At 38.8% G+C, this 16,125-nt stretch overlaps 1 protein-coding gene across 1 annotated transcript in view; it reads left to right on the top strand.

The window, feature by feature from the left end:
* ntsr1 (neurotensin receptor 1 (high affinity)) overlaps positions 1–11,913 on the top strand; it is an 86,257-nt gene extending 74,344 nt beyond the window's left edge. The window contains exon 3 of the mRNA XM_039008364.1: positions 11,462–11,913. Within this exon, the coding sequence (XP_038864292.1) occupies positions 11,462–11,577 (116 nt within the window). The 3' untranslated portion in view covers positions 11,578–11,913. The remainder of the gene's footprint in view (positions 1–11,461) is intronic.
* The last annotated feature ends 4,212 nt before the right edge of the window (positions 11,914–16,125 follow it).

Below are 16,125 nucleotides of genomic sequence, written 5' to 3'. Positions count from 1 at the left end.
TTGAAGGAATGATGGATGGCTCTAAATACAGGGAAATTATTGAGAGAAACCTGTTTCAGTCTTCCAGAGATTTGAGACTGGGATGGAGGTTCACCTTCCAGCAGGACAATGACCCTAAGCATACTGCTAAAGCAACACTTGAGTGGTTTAAGGGGAAACATTTAAATGTCTTGGAATGGCCTAGTCAAAGCCCAGTCCTCAGTCCAATTGAGAATCTGTAGTGTGACTTGCTGTACACCAGTGGAACTCATCCAACTTGAAGGAGCTGGAGCAGTTTTGCCTTGAAGAATGGGCAAAAATCCCAGTGGCTAAATGTGCCAAGCTTATAGAGACATACCCCAAGAGACTTGCAGCTGTAATTGCTGCAAAAGGTGGCTCTACAAAGTATTGACTTTGGGGGGTGAATAGTTATGCACGCTCAAGTTTTCTGTTTTCTTGTCTTATTTCTTGTTTGTTTCATAATGAAAAATATATTTTGCATCTTCAAAGTGTGTAAATGTTGTGTAAATCAAATGATACAAACCCCCCAAAAATAAATTTTTATTCCAGGTTGTAAGGCAACAAAATAGGAAAAATGCCAAGGTGGGTGAATACTTTCGCAAGCCATTGTAGTTTCTTAAAAAAAGAACCACCAGTCAGAAAGATACAGTTTAAGAGTTATGCTTAGATATGCAGAAAAATACTTGGTTTATATGTACAGTAGTCTGGCACCTTAAGATAATATCATGATATTTGTGCATTTATTATGATGCCATGACATGTGCCTGTATTGACGATGTGTGTTATGATATCATGTATGGTGTTGTCATTTGGATGTAATATTCTAGGCATGTTAGTGCAGTATATTGTGTGATTTAGGAACGGTCAGAATGACACCCTCATTAAAATGACAAATGAACAGGTAAAGAAGTATGATTAGATAGCCTATGTAGAATTTTTTTTTTTAATTACATAAAATTAGGCATAATGATTATGGTTCTGGATTACAGGTGTTTGAAAAAAAATATATTCCCCAACTTCTTCATACTCAAGTACTTCATGGCCCCTCTAAAATAATGGGTGCATGACACCCCTGGATATCCTGCATAGAAAAGTAGGTGAAAGGTTGTGCTATTCATGTTTATGGCAATGTACACTAGTCACGGTTGGGAACACAATGTACTGATGTGTATATTGCATTTCCCTTTTCACTGAGCAGTGAGCATATAAGGGAATTCATGTGTAAAACTAAAACGATACATCAACACATTTTTGGATGCAAACCAATCTGTTTGAAATGCAAGGTCATCTGGTCATAATGTGAAGTGTGTCTCTCATCTTGTCCCAGTCCATTGATGAAAGGTCATAGCCAGATCACGTTTGTTTCCCCAATGACAGCTCTAAAATAAATACGAGTTTCCATTTCCTTACTCTAGAAATGGCACCATTGGTTTCATTCTGTGCTTTTCTCTCCCCATTGCTCTTTCAAATGTATTTTTCTGTCCTCAGTGTTGTCTGAAATTGGGCTGGATTCATGGTTGTTTTTCTGTACACTGCTGGATGTGCCTCCTCTGAGCCAGTCTTTCTCTGGAGCCGGGAACACGGACCGGTCAGGCAGAAAATGCTCTCAATACACACCTAGAAGGAAAAGAGAAATAAAATACTGAGTGATATGAAGCGTATGAACCCCATGTCATTATCCAACCACACGGGGCTGTCAAACTAATACAGGTGCAAATAGTTTCAGGTCTGGGAACCTGCTCTGCAAATTATTTTTAAGGAAACATTGGAGCACGAACCACACTGTAAACAATACATTTTTGGATCAACCAAGTAAAAAACAATTCTCAATTGGAAAAAAAAAAAGTTTTGTTAAAACCCAATATATGATTCTGCCACCCTGAAATTGCCCCCACTGCTATTCAAATAGCAAGTGTTGAAAGCAATTTAGAAACACATTGATCTGACAAATTCGTTATTGGATTTCAGACAGTTTGAATAAAATAGGTTGAACGAACCAAAGCACTTCAGATGAAAACCAGCGCTTTCCCACTTTTTAGAGTGCAGCTTCCCACAGACTTTGGCAAACAACAGAGGCATGCCCAGGCAGTGGACTGGGCGAGTCAAGTTGGCAAGCCAAAGAGGGCATTCCACACTTTCTTCCCTTTCTTTCACAGGATGATCCCTTTCTTTTACCGGGGTTGAAATGAAAGGGGCTAAACAGGGGCTTATTGGAATGCCATCTGGAGGGGCTCAGATATCCCTGGATGTGTCTGAAGATAGGTGACACAAGCAACGCATCCATCAGGACCAATTGATGCCACTGCTTATTAGTGTCACAGCATCGTAGATACCACTTTCATTAATGTAGACGAATAATTGGTCCCATCAATCAAGCAGGCGACAATGTCCATACAACACACACAGACAAGTTACAGTGTGTGTGTGTCTGTGTCTGTGTGCTGAATAAACAGTATTAGCAGGATGTGATTCAATTTATCTAGAGGAATGATAAATAATAAAAGTGTGGAAAGTAGGTATGAGAGGAGGATGAGAGCAATACAAAGGAAGTGAAAAGAGAAAGGAGAAGAGAATTTGGCTTCAAGATTTGAAAACAACTGTAATAAAGCTTATGCTTGCTTTGTTCATCACTTATTTGATGTCTTATCTCAGTGTCACACAAAGCTGCTGGGCAAGCCAAAATCAATACATTCAAGACAGTTGAGATAAATTGAACAAATTTGGTGTTCAATAGGGAGGCTGTTTTTGACTGTGGAGAAAAATGCAAAAAGCTATTGTAATAGACTTAACATTTACAAAAACATTTCTCCTCTTTCTTACTGGATCTTTCTGAAATGTGATAATCAATACTAGGCAATCCTTGCCTAAACTTTAGGCCTCTGTGGGAATATCGTTATTTAGATACGAGTCTTCATGTTGCTTGTGTTGTGACAGGGACAGTTAAACTGAATAACGTGTAATCATCTCGCATGGCTCTTCATATTCATTTATTCTCTATAGCCATTATTATTATCTCTCATACTGCTGTTCATAAATCATCTTCTCATTCCATAATTCCCCCTTGTTAGACATTTCGGCTCTTCTCACCCATTTCTCCATTCCTTCCCTCAAAACATATTTCCTCTCCTATTTGCTGCCATGATTTCTGCTATTTAACAATTAGCTCATGATCTTTTCTTTCTGAATATGTCTCTCTGCCTGCATGTACAGTGCATTCGGAAAGTTTAGACACCTTGACTTTTCCCACATGTTGTTATGTTACAGCCTTATTTAAAATGTAATAAATATTTTTTCCCTCATCAGTCGACACACAATACCCCATAATGAAAATAATCTTGTTTCTGATGGTCTGAGAGTCCTTAAGGTGCCATTTGGCAAAAGCCAAGTGGGCTGTCATGTGCCTTTTACTGAGGAGTGGCTTCCATCTGGCCACTCTACCATAAAGCCTGATTGGTGGAGTGCTGCAAAGATGGTTGTCCTTCTGGAAGGTTCTCCCATCTCCACAGAGGAACTCTGGAGCTCTGTCAGTGACCATCAGGTTCTTGGTCACCTCCCTGAATTTAAAAATAAATACATTTTTGAATAAGGCTGTAACATAACAAAATGTGGAAAAAGGTCTGAATATTTCCGAATGCACTGCAATTGCTTAAAATATGCCAAAGTTTACACCCAAAGTTTCGGTGATGTAAAAGTATAATTTAGATTTTCAAAACAGGTGAAAAATATGATTTTTTTACAAAGCAGACTTCCTATGCCTGTGTAAAAAAAAAGTGGGGGGGGTAAAAAAGCTTGTAAACACCTCCTTGCAGATAATATACTTATACAGCAAGGCCATTATGGCCAAGGCAGCTACCGTGGTGACAAGACTGACTGCAGAGGGATTACATGTGTCAAAAATAATAGGCCAGAAGGTCCTATTATAAAAAACAATGTTTTTGTCTTAATTGATTGGCATTTCCATCTAAATGACCTTTAGGGAAGCACTAAGATAACATGATAGTTTTGACCATTCCTTATATGGCGGTACGTTCAAAAGTTTGGGGTCACTTATAAATGTCCTTGTTTTTGAAAGAAAAGCAAATTTTTGTCCATTTAATATAACAACAAATTGACCAGAAATACAGTGTATACATTGTTAACTTCTCTAGGATAGGGGGCAGCATTTTCATGTTTGGATGAAAAGCATACCCAAATTCAACTGCCAGTTACTCATCCCCAGAAGATATGATATGCATATTATTAGTAGATTTGGATAGAAAACACTCTGAAGTTTCTAAAACTGTTTGAATCATGTCTGTGAGTATAACAGGACTTATTTAGCAGGCGAAACCCTGAGGACAAACCATTCAGATTATTATTTTTTTAGGTCACTCTCTTTTCAATGGGATTTCATTGGGAATACAGATTTCTAATTGACCTTCTTGCAGTTCCTACCGCTTCCACTGGATGTCAACAGTCTTTAGAAATTGGTTGAGGTTTTTTCCTTTGTGTAATGAAGAAGTACGGCTATCTTGAACGAGGGTCACTGGAAGTGTACTGTTAGTTAGAGGCGCGTGACCAGAAAGCTAGCTACAGTTTGTTTTAATCCTGTATTGAAAACAAATAGGCCCGTCTTCAATTTGATCGATTATTAACGTTTAAAAATACCTCAAGTTGTATTACAAAAGTAGTTTGAAATGTTTTGGCAAAGTTTACAGGTAACTTTTGAGATATTTTGTAGTCACGTTTCACAAGTTGGAACCGGTGTTTTTCTGGATCAAAAGCGCCAAATAAATGGATATTTGGGATATATATCAACGGAATTAATCGAACAAAAGGACCATTTGTGATGTTTATGGGACATATTGAAGTGCCAACAACAGAAGCTCGTCAAAGGTAAGGCATGAATTATATTTTTATTTTTGCGTTTTGTGTTGCACCTGCAGGGTTGAAATATGCCTCTCTCTCTTTGTTTACTATGGTGCTAACTCAGATAATAGCATCGTTTGCTTTCGCCGAAAAGCCTATTTGAATTCTGACATGTTGGCTGGATTCATAACCAGCGTAGCTTTAATTTGGTATCTTTCATGTGTGATTTAATGAAAGTTTGATTTTTATAGTAATTTATTTGAATTTGGCGCTCTGCATTTTCTCTGGCTTTTGGCCAAGTGAGACAGTAGCGTCCCGCCTAAACTCAGATTTTGGGATATAAATATGAACTTTACCGAACAAAACATGCATGTATTGTGTAACATGAAGTCCTATGAGTGTCATCTGATGAAGATCATCAAAGGTTAGTGATTCATTTTATCTCTATTTCTGCGTTTTGTTACTTCTCTCTTTGGCTGGAAAAATGGCTGTGTTTTTCTGTGGCTATGTACTGACCTAACATAATCGCAAGGTGTGCTTTCGCCATAAATCCTTTTTGAAATCAGACATGTTGGCTGGATTCACAACAAGTGCAGCTTTAATTTGGTGTCTTTCTTGTGTGATTTCATGAAAGTTTGATTTTTATAGTAATTTATTTGAATTTGGCACTCTGCATTTTTACTGGCTTTTGGCCAAGTGGGACGTTAGCGTCACACATATCCCAGAGAAATTAATGTTGTAAATGACTATTGTAGCTGGAAACGGCAGATTTTTATGGAATATCTACATAGGCGTACAGAGGCCCATTATCAGCAACCATCACTCCTGTGTTCCAAGGGCACGTTGTGTTAGCTAATCCAAGTTTATCATTTTAATAGGCTAATTGATCATTAGAAAACCCTTTTGCAATTAGGTTAGCACAGCTGAAAACTGTTGTCTTGATTAAAGAAGCAATACAACTGGCCTTCTTTAGACTAGTTGAGTATCTGGAGTATCAGCATTTGTGGGTTCGATTTACTGACTCAAAATGGCCAGAAACTCGTCAGTCTATTCTTGTTCTGAGAAATGAAGGCTCTTCCATGCAAAAAATTGCCAAGAAACTGAAGATCTCGTACAATGCTGTGTACTACTCCCTTCACAGAGCAGCGCAAACTGGCTCTAACCAGAATAGAAAGAGAAGTGGGAGGCCCCGGCGCACAACTGAGCAAGACAACAAGTACATTAGAGTGTCTAGTTTGAAACAGACGCCTCACAAGTCCTCAACTGGCAGCTTCATTAAATAGTACCCGCAAAACACTAGTCTCAACATCAACAGTGAAGAGGCAACTCCGGGATGCTGGCCTTCTAGGCAGAGTTCCTCTATCCAGTGTATGTGTTCTTTTGCCCATCTTAATCTTTTATTTTTATTGGCCAGTCTGAGATATGGCTTTTTCTTTGCAACTCTGCCTAGAAGGCCAGCATCCCGGAGTCGCCTCTTCACTGTTGACATTGAGACTGGTGTTTTGCGGGTACTATTTAAAGAAGCTGTCAGCTGAGGACTTGTGAGGCGTTTCTTTCTCAAACTATACACTCTAATGGACAAAAAAAAAGCTTTTCTTTCAAAAACAAGGACATTTCTAAGTGAACCCAAACTTTTGATCGGTAGTATATCACCTATATAGCAACACCGGGATCTTATATGGGGCGGCAGGTAGCCTAGTGGTTAGAGCATTAGGCCAGTAACCAAAAGGTTGCTGGATCGAGTCCCTGAGCTAACAAGGTAAAAATCTGTCGTTCTGCCCCTGAACAAGGGAGTTAACCCACTGTTCCCCTGTAGACCGTCATTGTAAATAAGAATTTGTTCATAACTGACTTGCCTAGTTAAATAAAGGTTACATACACCTTAGCCAAATACATTTAAACTCCGTTTTTGACAATTCCTGACATTTCATCCTAGTAAAAATTCCCTGGTCAGTTAGGATCACCACTTTATTTTAAGAATGTGAAATGTCAGAATAATAGTAGAGAGAATGGTTTATTTCATATTTTATTTCAGCATCACATTCCCAGTGGGTCAGAAGTTTACATACACTCAATTAGTATTTGGTAGCATTGCCTTTAAATTGTTTAACTTGGTTCAAATGTTTTGGGTAGCTTCCCACAATAAGTTGGGTGAATTTTGGCCCATTCCTCCTGACAGAGCTGGTATAAATGAGTCAGGTTTGTAGGCCTCCTTGCTCGCACACGCTTTTTCAGTTCTGCCCACAAATTCTCTATAGAATTGAGGTCAGGGCTTTGTGATGGCCAATCCAATACCTTGACTTTGTTGTCTTTAAGCCATTTTGCCACAACTTGTAAGTATGCTTGGGGTCAATGTCTATTTGAAAGACCCATTTGCGACCAAGCTTTAACTTCCTGACTGATGTCTTGAGATGTTGCTTTAATATATCCACATCATTTTCCGTACTCATGATGCCATCTATTTTGTGAAGTGCACCAGTCCCTCCTGCAGCAAAGCACCCCCACAACATGATGGTGCCACCCCCGTGCTTCACAGTTGGGATGGTGTTCTTCGGCTTGCAAGCCTCTCCCTTTTTCCTCCAAACATAACGATGGTCATTATGGCCAAAGAACATTTCTCCAAAAAGTACAATCTTTGTCTCCATGTGCAGTTGCAAACCGTAGTCTTGCTTTTTTATGGTGGTTTTGGAGCAGTGGCTTCTTCCTTGCTGAGCGGCCTTTCAGCTTATGTTGATATAGGACTTGTTTTACTGTGGATATAGATACTTTTGTACCTGTTTCCTCCAGCATCTTCACAAGGTCCTTTGCTGTTGTTCTGGGATTGATTTGCACTTTTCGCACCTGCATCTCCTTCTTGAGCAGTATGACGGCTGCGTGGTCCTATGGTGTTTATACTTGCATACTTTTGTTTGTACAGATGAACATGATACCTTCAGGCGTTTGGAAATTGTTCCCAAGGATGAACCAGACTTGTGGAGGTCTACAATTTTGTTTTCTGAGGTCTTGGCTGATATCTTATGATTTTCCCATGATGTCAAGCAAAGAGGCACTGAGATTGAAGGTAGGCCTTGAAATACATCCACAAGTATACCTCCAATTGACTCAAATTATGTCAATTAGCCTATCAGAAACTTCTAAAGCCATGACATCATTTTCTGGAATTTTCAAAGCTGTTTAAAGGCACAGTCAACTTAGTGTATGTAAACTTCTGACCCACTGGAATTGTGACAAAGTAGATGTCCTAACCGACTTGCCAAAGCTATAGTTTTTTAACAAGAAATTTGTGGAGTGGTTGAAAAACGAGTTTTAAGTGTATGTAAACTTCCAACTTCATCTGTATATTATCACAGAGTTTCTAAACCAAGAGGCACAACATCGCAAGGCTTCTGAGAATGCTTACCAAACAGACCAGGCCGGGGTTTGGGGTTTGAGTAGTCAATTAGAGAAGTTAAAGATTCTTCCTTAGTTGTTAATTTCTTTGAAATCTAAAGGCACAACCTAGATTCGAGCCAATGTCTTTTCATATATATTTTTTGTTTAGATCAGCTTTAATATTGCAGATAGATTGTTATGTAATTGTATTTATTTGTTAATATATGTTCCTTTATTATTTTCACGTAACCCTACCACCTCTCCCCTAATTGGAGTAAACTAATGGACAACAACACTTACGCTTCTACTTACAGTTTATGCATACTATATACATTTTATGGACAACATATATTTTTCAATAGTTATCGATTGTTTGTTTTTTGTCCCATCCTTCAGCTACCCTCAACCCATCCCATCTATCTCTGAAGACCATCCAATTTTGATTTCTATTTGCCATATTATTTTCTTCATACTGGACACAGAGACATAAAATGGAATCCACAAATTAATCTGACTCTGGTGAGGTAGATTAAGGGCCTCATTGCCAAAATCTCAAAGTATCCCTTTAAGAAGCGATTTTTTCCCTCTGTATCTCATGTCTGATTTATGATCTAAATTCAGAGGTGAATTATGGGTATGCTGCCCAGGGTATGGGGGTATAGGAGACCTCAGGCTGGTGAGCCAGAGATCATTAATCAGGTTGGTACTACTCTATATCACCGCCATGAACTAGCATTCCCCATTTACCCACTCCCCTCACAGCTCCCACTCACTCGTTCATTCATTCACCTCTCTCTCTCTAACTCACATGCTCTTACTCAACTCACAACTCAAATTCTAAGAGTCTAAATTGTAACATAACATATACTGACGACATTGGGAGACTGGGGATTCTTGACGAGAAAAAGAAAGAAGGACAAATACAGACCATGACCCTGACTGAAATGCAAAATAGAGAGGGACAGGAAGAAGATTAGAAAATGTAAAGCTATAAGTTAAAATAATTTGGAGGAAAGATATTGAGGCTGATATATAGAAATAACAACGGAGAAGATACCGAAGGCAGTATGTACTATATTAGGAAGCGGAGACGGAGGGTAGATCACTGTCACTGCTATGCTCCTTTTCCCTGAGGCAGGACAGGGCAGAGCAGAGCGTTGGAAGAATTACTTATGAGAGCATGTAGACTGATCGCTGACACAACACACTTCGTTATCTCCCATCCCCATCACCATCATCCCCCGCATACTCCCTCCCACTCACCCTAAAATGTAACTTCTCAGACAAAAAAAAAGTAAGATAAATACAGTCGATATGGAGTTACAATTTGAAGCCTCACATAGGGAGGTGCTGCTAACAACTGTTTTTCTCCGCTCATACAGGAGTAATAAAGGCCTAGTGCACTAATTTGGTGTAAATAAAAAATAAAACATCTCAGCTCATACTGGATATATAAAGGCACGGTGCACTAATTTGGTGGGGGGGAAAAGCACCCCTACTTCCCGCAGCTATGAATACACATGTAACACAAATGCAGATGTATATTGGAACACATAGATGCATAAGAACACACGTACACACCAGCAACCCCAAGGACCCATCAATCAATTATAGAGCCAATTCATAACGCAGCTTGCCCTCAAACATATAGACCTTCAATGAGGCAATCTGTTACAGATTCATAAGACATGAAATAGACAACAATTGAATCTGAGAGAATGAGAAGGATGGGGTACACTGATCCCATTGTGGCATGAGCACGAAGGGGCCAATAGACTGACCACTGTGCAGCTTAATTAACAAAAGATGTGCAATAAAATAAGCATTTTCCTTTACGAAGAGAACAGTACAACTGAGAAAGAGCGTGTTGCAATGGAATCAATGGAAAATATCAAAGTTCTGTCTGTAAAAAAAAAACTATTAATATGGCTACAACAACACACTACAGAGGAGTTCATTCTGATGATGAGTAGCATGACTCCCAAACTTACTCCATATTTGAAGGTTTAAAATAAAAATTAAAAAACGTAAAATAATGTTATCATCAAACTTGAGACCAAGAATGCTGCCATCCTCAATATAGAGAAAATACTCATTAGAAATCAATGCCTGATTTTAAGTACAGACTTGATGAGAGAAAATGCTAATTAAATAGATAAACCCTGAGGAAATCAATTATAGTGAAATCCTTGGAGACCACTTTCATAATTACTCCAATATGAAAGGAGTAACCACTTAGCCTTACGAGGTTGTTGTTTATTGTCTATTAATCCTCAGTTGTCCTGGACACAAAGCAGTCATCTAAGGCCAAATGGGCTAGGAATAAGAGGCTGCGCACCACACCGCTCGACCGAATCTCAAGATGGCAATTAAACATTCAAGACCCAATGGGGTATACATTTATGGGGAAAGAGTCCTCTGCAATAGCATCATCCACTCTTGTATCCATTTTATAGCACTAACACTGCAGTCAGAGTAGAACATTTAAATTTGAACAGAGAAGTAACGCACAGTGAACACAGTAATGTAACAGACCCAGAGAACAACTGAGAGCTCATGAGTGTGCTTTAGAGGAGACAGATAGGCAGGGGCATGGGAGTTCAGAGCTGCGATTTAAGCCTCATTGTTAAAGGAGGTCCGGAGACTCCCCAGGTCAGCCGGGAGGACGCAGATGAATCTCTACCAACAGAAACACCACAACAATATGGCCCATAGCCCAGCTCAACAGCTGGTACAGGGTGCTGGGGGTGAGGTATACGAAGGAAGGTTTAAAAAGTGATCTTTTATTTATCTGTGGTCATCTTCAACAACATTGTTGTCAATCATTGTGACAGCTTAAAGCCCCCATGCAGTCTTTTTAATAAAATGTTTAAATCATCACTTTGTGTTTAATAAATCAATGTGTGTTTTTTTATTTTTGTAATCATTTATTCCCCTGATCCTCCTCGGGCCACTGAAATGCTCAGTCTGATCGTGTGGGTGAAAGGGGGAAAAAATTAAATATGAAATTAGATATTTACATACACAACTTGATTGGCTGATAGGATGGTCTAGAGCCGCCCACTTTACCCCTTCAAAAATCAATAACATAGGCACATGGTATTCAACCTGTCAGTCAGAGTTGGAAAGTTAAAGAAACAAATCTCCATAGCTGTGTAGGCTACTTTGTTTTGTGATCAAAACAAAAGGCATACATAATGCATCTTAATTTGCTGTATCATTTTTGTACTGTTTTCAATAGGTCACCAGAAGATGCAGGACCAGAACAGCCTGTTTGCATGCTGGACCATCCTGGCCTATACCGTGTCTGCGGTCTATTCATCGCAGAGTGCCATGATTAACTACAGGCTGCGTTAGGCCTCTGAGATGCAATGGCCTGTGTTATAATCTTCAGTATCATCACAATTTCTATTTTATCAATTCAGTTTTCTTTATTGTAAACTGTGCTTCATCTCAGATTGTAAACAAGGTTATAATGAGTCAAAATCATGGCATGTAAGTATCTTTTCAAGTTATTGTTTTACAACTCGAGCTCTGGAAGGTTTAACTCATTAACAGTCAAATGTATTTATATTCTGATCTTTAGAAAATAAGGAACACCTGTTTTAGTGACTGATGGTACTTTTTTAAAAATTCGATGAACTTTCCGGGATCAGACACTTTCTTATCCGGATAGTAAATTAAAGACATATCTGCGCCAAAACAAATTACAGAAAGCATTGAGTCTTAAAAATGATAAGGAAAGACATACACAGGTAATATAATATGAATAAAACAATAACTTTATTGAAAGAATAACGTTAGGGGAATACATTGTCTCATTCAAACCTGAAAACATTGTGCAAGTTACATCACCATCACTATCACAATCATAACATCATACAACCGCTTGCCCTTGCATTCAGTTGCCACACAAGGAAACCACATAATATCCTCCTTTCTATCTTTCCTGTAAACAAAGCCAACATTTTCTAGAGTAATCCTCAAGTACATTGAAGTTTCATTCTTTCTGTTCTGACAATCAGCCAAATGTTAGCTTGGTTTTTGATCTGTTTGTGATATATAGCTAACTCCTATGTATCGCCAAGCCAAATGCAATGGCAACATGGCATGACAACTATTAAACATTAGGAGCTATCAAGACAGCATAAACCGATCTGGGACCAGGCTATAGCATTTCTACAACCTGCACCACCATAATCGTATGTAGAGCAGCCAGTTCCACCAGCATCAACCTATGAGGGTTAGGGGGGAACCAGTTTAGCTGCTTCTCTGCCAGTCGATGTTTACGTGTGTGTGTGTGTGTGTGTGTGTGTGTGTGTGTGTGTGTGTGTGTGTGTGTGTGTGTGTGTGTGTGTGTGTGTGTGTGTGTGTGTGTGTGTGTGTGTGTGTGTGTGTGTGTGTGTGTGTGTGTGTGTGTGTGTGTGTGTGTGTGTGTAAGCTGAAATAAAAATCCCAGAAGTTTTCCATACATACAAATAGCTTACACCGGTACATACAAAAAGCTTACACCGGTGCACCTTGTGCTGGGGACAATAAAAGGCCACTAAAATGTGCAGTTTTGTCACACAACACAATGCCACAGATGTCTCAAGTTTTGAGGGTGGGTGCAATTGTCATGTTGTGACTGCAGGAATGTCCACCAGAGCTGTAGATACATACACAATTCCTGGAAGATGAAAATGACCCAGTTCTTCCATGGCCTGCATACTCACCAGACATGTCACCCATTGAGCATGTTTGGGATACTCTGGATCGACGTGTACAACAGCGTGTTCTAGTTCCCGCCAATATCTAGCAACTTCACACAACCACTGAAGAGGAGTGGGACAACAATCTACAGGCCACAGTCAACAGCCTGACCAACTCTATGTGAAGGAGATGTGTCGCGCTGCATGAGGCAATTGGTGGTCACACCAAATACTGACTGGTATTCTGATTCACGCCCCTACCTTTATTTTAAGGTATCTGTGACCAACAGATGCATATCTGTATTCCCAGCAGTGGTGTAAACATACTTTAAAGTACTACTTAAGTCATTTTTTGTGATTTCTGTACTTTACTATTTATATTTTATACACAGCTTATACTTTTACTTCACTACATTCCTAAAGAAAATAATGTACTTTTTACTCCATACATTTTCCTGACACCCAAAAGTACTTGTTACATTTTGAATGCTTAGCAGGTCCATTTCACACACATCAAGAGAACAGCCCTGGTCATCCCTACTGCCTCTTATCTTCTCTAGGATAGGGGGCAGCATTTTCACATTTGGATGAAAAGCATACCCAAATTCAACTGCCAGCTACTCATCCCCAGAAGACAAGATATGCATATTATTAGTATATTTGGATAGGAAACACTCTGAAGTTTCTAAAACTGTTTGAATCATGTCTGTGAGTATAACACAACTTATTTAGCAGGCGAAACCCCGAGGACAAACCATTCAGATTTGTTTTTTTTTAGGTCACTCTCTTTTCAATGGGATTTCATTGGGAATACAGATTTCTAATTGACCTTCTTGCAGTTCCTACCGCTTCCACTGGATGTCAACAGTCTTTAGAAATTGGTTGAGGTTTTTTCCTTTGTGTAATGAAGAAGTACGGCTATCTTGAACGAGGGTCACTGGAAGTGTACTGTTAGTTAGAGGCGCGTGACCAGAAAGATAGCTACAGTTTGTTTTAATCCTGTATTGAACACAGATCATCCCGTCTTCAATTTTATCGATTATTTACGTTAAAAAATACCTCAAGTTGTATTATAAAAGTAGTTTGAAATGTTTTAACAAAGTTTACAGGTAACTTTTGAGATATTTTGTAGTCACGTTTCACAAGTTGGAACCGGTGTTTTTCTGGATCAAAAGCGCCAAATAAATGGAAATTTTGGATATATATCGACGGAATTATTCGAACAAAAGAACCATTTGTGATGTTTATGGGACATATTGGAGTGCCAACAACAGAAGCTTGTCAAAGGTAAGGCATGAATTATATTTTTATTTCTGCGTTTTGTGTCGCGCCTGCAGGGTTGAAATATGCTTCTCTCTCTTTGTTTACTATGGTGCTAACTCAGATAATAGCATCGTTTGCTTTCGCCGAAAAGCCTATTTGAATTCGGATATGTTGGCTGGATTCACAACCAGTGTAGCTTTAATTTGGTATCTTTCATGTGTGATTTAATGAAAGTTTGATTTTTATAGTAATTTATTTGAATTTGGCGCTCTGCAATTTATCTGGCTTTTGGCCAAGTGAGACAGTAGCGTCCCGCCTAAACTCAGATTTCTGGATATAAATATGAACTTTACCGAACAAAACATGCATGTATTGTGTAACATGAAGTCCTATGAGTGTCATCTGATGAAGATCATCAAAGGTTAATGATTCATTTTATCTCTATTTCTGCTTTTTGTTACTCCTCTTTGGCTGGAAAAATGGCTGTGTTTTTCTGTGGCTATGTACTGACCTAACATAATCGCAAGGTGTGCTTTCGCCGTAAATCCTTTTTGAAATCAGACATGTTGGCTGGATTCACAACAAGTGTAACTTTAATCATGTGTGATTTCATGAAAGTTTGATTTTTATAGTAATTTATTTGAATTTGGCGCTCTGCATTTTTACTGGCTTTTGGCCAAGTGGGACGGTAGCGTCCCACATATCCCAGAGAAGTTATCTGGCAGACTCACTAAACACATTTGTAAATTACGCCTGAGTGTTGGAGTGTGCCCCTGGCTATCCGTAATTTAAAAAACTAGAAAATTGTGCCATCTGGTTTGCTTAATATAATGAATGTGAAATGATTTAAGTAAATTTTACCAATTACATATACTTTTGATACTTAAGTATATTTAAAACCAAATACTTTTAGACTTTTATTCAAGTAATATTTTATTGGGTGACTTTTACTTTACTAATTTTCTATTAAGATATCTTTACTTTTACTCAAGTATGACCATTTGGTACTTTTTCCACTACTGATTCCCAGTCATGTGAAATCCATAGATTAGGGCCTGAACTGTAACTCAGTAAAAACGTTGAAATTGTCGCATGTAGCGTTTGTTTTTGTTCAGTATAATTAGTAGGAAACAACATTCCTCCTTTAGAAATGTCATTGTTTTTCCAAGTCACTTCAATGTACTTTAGACTAAATCTTCATCAGCACATGGCGGCTCAGAGAAGGTCATTGAGTAGCTAGTAAAATGTTCATTTGTGCATCAGTCCTCAAGAGAACGTTCAGAACAATATTGTGCCAAAGCATGCAACCCATGAAAAATACGTCCTTTACTTATAATAGAAAAATAACTAACTAACTATCTAGATACTTCATGAATGGTTGCTACTACCGATTTCAAGATCCATGTGACAATTGATTGAGCTGCTTGGAAATCCACATGTACCTAGCCTCGTTTGCAATGTAGTCCGATACAAAGTATACCATGCCGGAGGTTCCGCTGAGGCCTCACTACAGACACCCTGGTTCGATTCCAGGCTGAATCACAACCGGCCGTGATTGGGAGTCCCATAGGGCGGCGCACAATTGGCCCAGCGTCGTCCGGGTTTGGCCGGTGCAGGCCGTCATTGTAAATAAGAATTTGTTCTTAATTGACTTGCCTAGTTAAAGGTTACATTTTTTAAAATGTTTTTTAAAACTTTTCTGACAGTTGATTATGAAAAATAAATTGAAGCCAAATCAGACGAAGTGATTGTTCGGATGGAATACAGTGTAAAGACCTCACAATCACTCTTTATTTTGGGCGGGACCAGCACCAAAAGTAGGAGCGAAAATGCAAATAAATGAACATTAATTGATCTATTATATAATCAGATCACCGGGTGACGTTATGTGGTGGGCCAAAATTACATATCACCTGAACAAGCTGCAATTCCAGGTGTTTTTTTTCTTCAA

The sequence above is a fragment of the Salvelinus namaycush genome, chromosome 14 (assembly GCF_016432855.1).
Source record: "Salvelinus namaycush isolate Seneca chromosome 14, SaNama_1.0, whole genome shotgun sequence".
Lineage (NCBI taxonomy): Eukaryota > Metazoa > Chordata > Actinopteri > Salmoniformes > Salmonidae > Salvelinus > Salvelinus namaycush.
Note: the sequence above shows the minus strand (reverse complement) of the source record. Positions and strands in the feature narration are given on the sequence as shown.